This window comes from Electrophorus electricus, chromosome 5 (assembly GCF_041902795.1).
Source record: "Electrophorus electricus isolate QZ-2024a chromosome 5, ASM4190279v1, whole genome shotgun sequence".
Lineage (NCBI taxonomy): Eukaryota > Metazoa > Chordata > Actinopteri > Gymnotiformes > Gymnotidae > Electrophorus > Electrophorus electricus.
The window spans coordinates 31,379,666-31,382,165 of NC_137501.1; the positions used below are offsets into that span (position 1 = coordinate 31,379,666).

Below are 2,500 nucleotides of genomic sequence, written 5' to 3' on the forward strand. Positions count from 1 at the left end.
GACTCTGCTCCATTCTCTCTTCTGAGCGATAAGTGCACCTGCGAGCCTGCAGACACGTCCCGTGCTTTTTTAACGTGGGACGAGAACGTGTCCTCTGTTGGGCAGCACGCGGGCCGTCTGCGGCGCTCCGTGGGGGAGAGCACTCTAACGCTGTCCCAGCATGCTGTGCAGCTCAGCTCAGCCATGGCGATGCCAACAGAGAGGCGGGCCTTAGGGCTCAAGCGGGCGTTTGCTTGTCCCATGGCGACGGTCTCGTGCATCTGAGAAGAAGAACTCTCCGTCTCACCTACGTCTGCCGCCTGATTTCATTTCAATTTAAGCCCCTTTCTGAAAAATCATCTTCAATTCTCCAGCGTGCTGCAGTTACGGGAGGGTCGTGATTTAATTTGATCCTCGCGTTCTTGAGCATGTCACCGCGCAGAAACACAGGGGCCCCTCCACAGCCTGGGCGTCGGATCTGGCGCAAGGCAGCGTGGTCGAGGGCTTCGCCAGCACATCAGCTGTGTGTGTGCAGCTGGTCCGACCCCGCATAAGGCACTTGACCCTACATCACCCCCGGAGCTCCTGCCGCTGAGAACGTCTGATCCTTTTTCCCTGGGGGCAACAGAATGTTCCGCAGGGCAGGATCCGTTCTGTAGGGCCGCATAAAACGCTGAAATAAACGTTGAGCTCTACCACACACATATGACCAGCACCAAGCCACCACACTGACGCTCAGACTCAAAGAAACCCACGAAGGGGTCAGAAAGGTCGTGTGCTTCTGGGGCTGTCCTGGAGCACTGGAGGGTTTCCCACGAGGTCACGTGCATCTGACTGGAGGGTTTCCCACGAGGTCACGTGCCTGTGGCTCTGTCACAGAGCTGTGGTGGACAGACAGACGTTTAGATGTTCAATTTGGAATGATGACGAACTCGACAGAGACAGTGTGTCTCTCAGTGTGCACCCCTAGAAGACGACTGGCGGGCACTGCTCTGCAGGCTTACGGAGACCGGCACGCACTGCACCGCATCTGCCATGGCATGGTGGAATGCACCGGAACATACTGGAATGTATCGGACAATGGTGCAATGCGTCACACCACGGCAGAGTGCACCGGAACACACCGGAATGTGCTGGAACATGTGGGAACGCACGGGAACACACAGGACAGCAGCAGGACACACTGGTGCTGCCCAGGTTCTTCCACGCAGTCCTGCAGAATGCAGCAGCCGAGCACGTCTGGAAGCAGCAGGCCTGCGCACACACGCCTGCCCCGCGGAGCACAGGACGGAGGACTCAAGCCAGACTCGCCCAGCAGCACAGAGGCAAACACAGGCGACGCAGCGACTGGAGCTCAGCTCTGACTATCACACTCCCACCATCCCTCTGTTTTTATCTCTCTCTCCCTTTCCCTCCATCTCTCGCTGTCATTATCTTACCCTTTCTGTCCAGCTATCTCTCTCTCTCTCTCTCTCTCTCTCTCCCTCTCTCTCTCCCTCTCTCTCTCCCTCTCTCGCTCCCTCTCTCTCTCCCTCTCTCTCTCTCCCTCCCTCTCTCCCTCTCTCTCTCTCCCTCTCTCTTCTCTCTCTCTCGCTCCCTCTCTCTCTCCCTCTCTCTCTCTCCCTCCCTCTCTCCCTCTCTCTCTCTCTCTCTCTGATAAAGATGGGATTTGAAATGCACCAACAGGCAATACACAACCACGCAAACGTGTTCTATATGCGATATGACAGCAAGACAGAAAGCACTGTGAGAGATGGGTTGGGCCAGCCTTACACTTCCACGTCTAGTCAGAACAGTTATTGGACCTGACTGCACTTGGACCTCTGTGAGCTTTCCCACACAGGCCTGTCTGTGCGAAGCTGTCACCCAGTGGTAGCACAGCGTGTGACGGCTTCCGGCCGTCTGTCTGTGCCGGAGCTTCCGGCAGAGGGACCGGCACGCCGCACGGCTTGTGAGGAAGCCGTCCAGGACACACACGGACCCGGCAGCTGGCGGGCACTAAGCAGTCCCGCGTGACTCGGCCGTAGACGCCCACAGCGAGGTGTGCGCACCACACACCTAAGCTACGGAGCTGCAGTACCTTGTTGAGGCTCCGGGCAGCACTGTCTTTTCCCCCGGGGGTGAGATTGCGAAGCTGGACATCAAGCAGTTCCACCAGCTGGCCCAGGGCGCGCACCGTGTAGGTGACATCCCCCGCGTGGACGCGGGTCTTGGTTTGCTCCGAGAGCTCGCGTGAGATGATGGCTGCAGGCTCCCCAGCGCGGATCTGTGAAGAGAATGAAGGAAAACGGCTGAAGAGCTGAGGCGGGGCGGTCCGGTCCGGGCCGCATGTCCTCGAAACACAAACGCCTGAAGGTTCCACAGACGTGGGCTGTCAAGGGCTATCAGGACACGGTCGGCTCACGTGGTTTGGGACAGACATTAACCCTTTCAGGGGAGCCCAGATCGTGTCACTTACGCGGGGCTCCTAAGGGTTCAAAGGTGAACCATTTTAAGTTGCACCCTGATGTTGAACTTTCTG

General features: G+C 57.9%; 1 protein-coding gene across 6 annotated transcripts in view; it reads right to left on the minus strand.

Annotated features, from left to right (window-relative positions):
* LOC113591681 (adhesion G protein-coupled receptor L3) overlaps positions 1 to 2,500 on the minus strand; it is a 242,709-nt gene that overhangs the window by 71,451 nt on the left and 168,758 nt on the right. For all 6 annotated transcript variants that reach the window (XM_081714797.1, XM_035529972.2, XM_035529968.2 and 3 more), the window contains one exon: positions 2,060 to 2,245. In XM_081714797.1, coding sequence (XP_081570923.1) covers positions 2,060 to 2,245 — 186 coding nt within the window. The remainder of the gene's footprint in view (positions 1 to 2,059; positions 2,246 to 2,500) is intronic.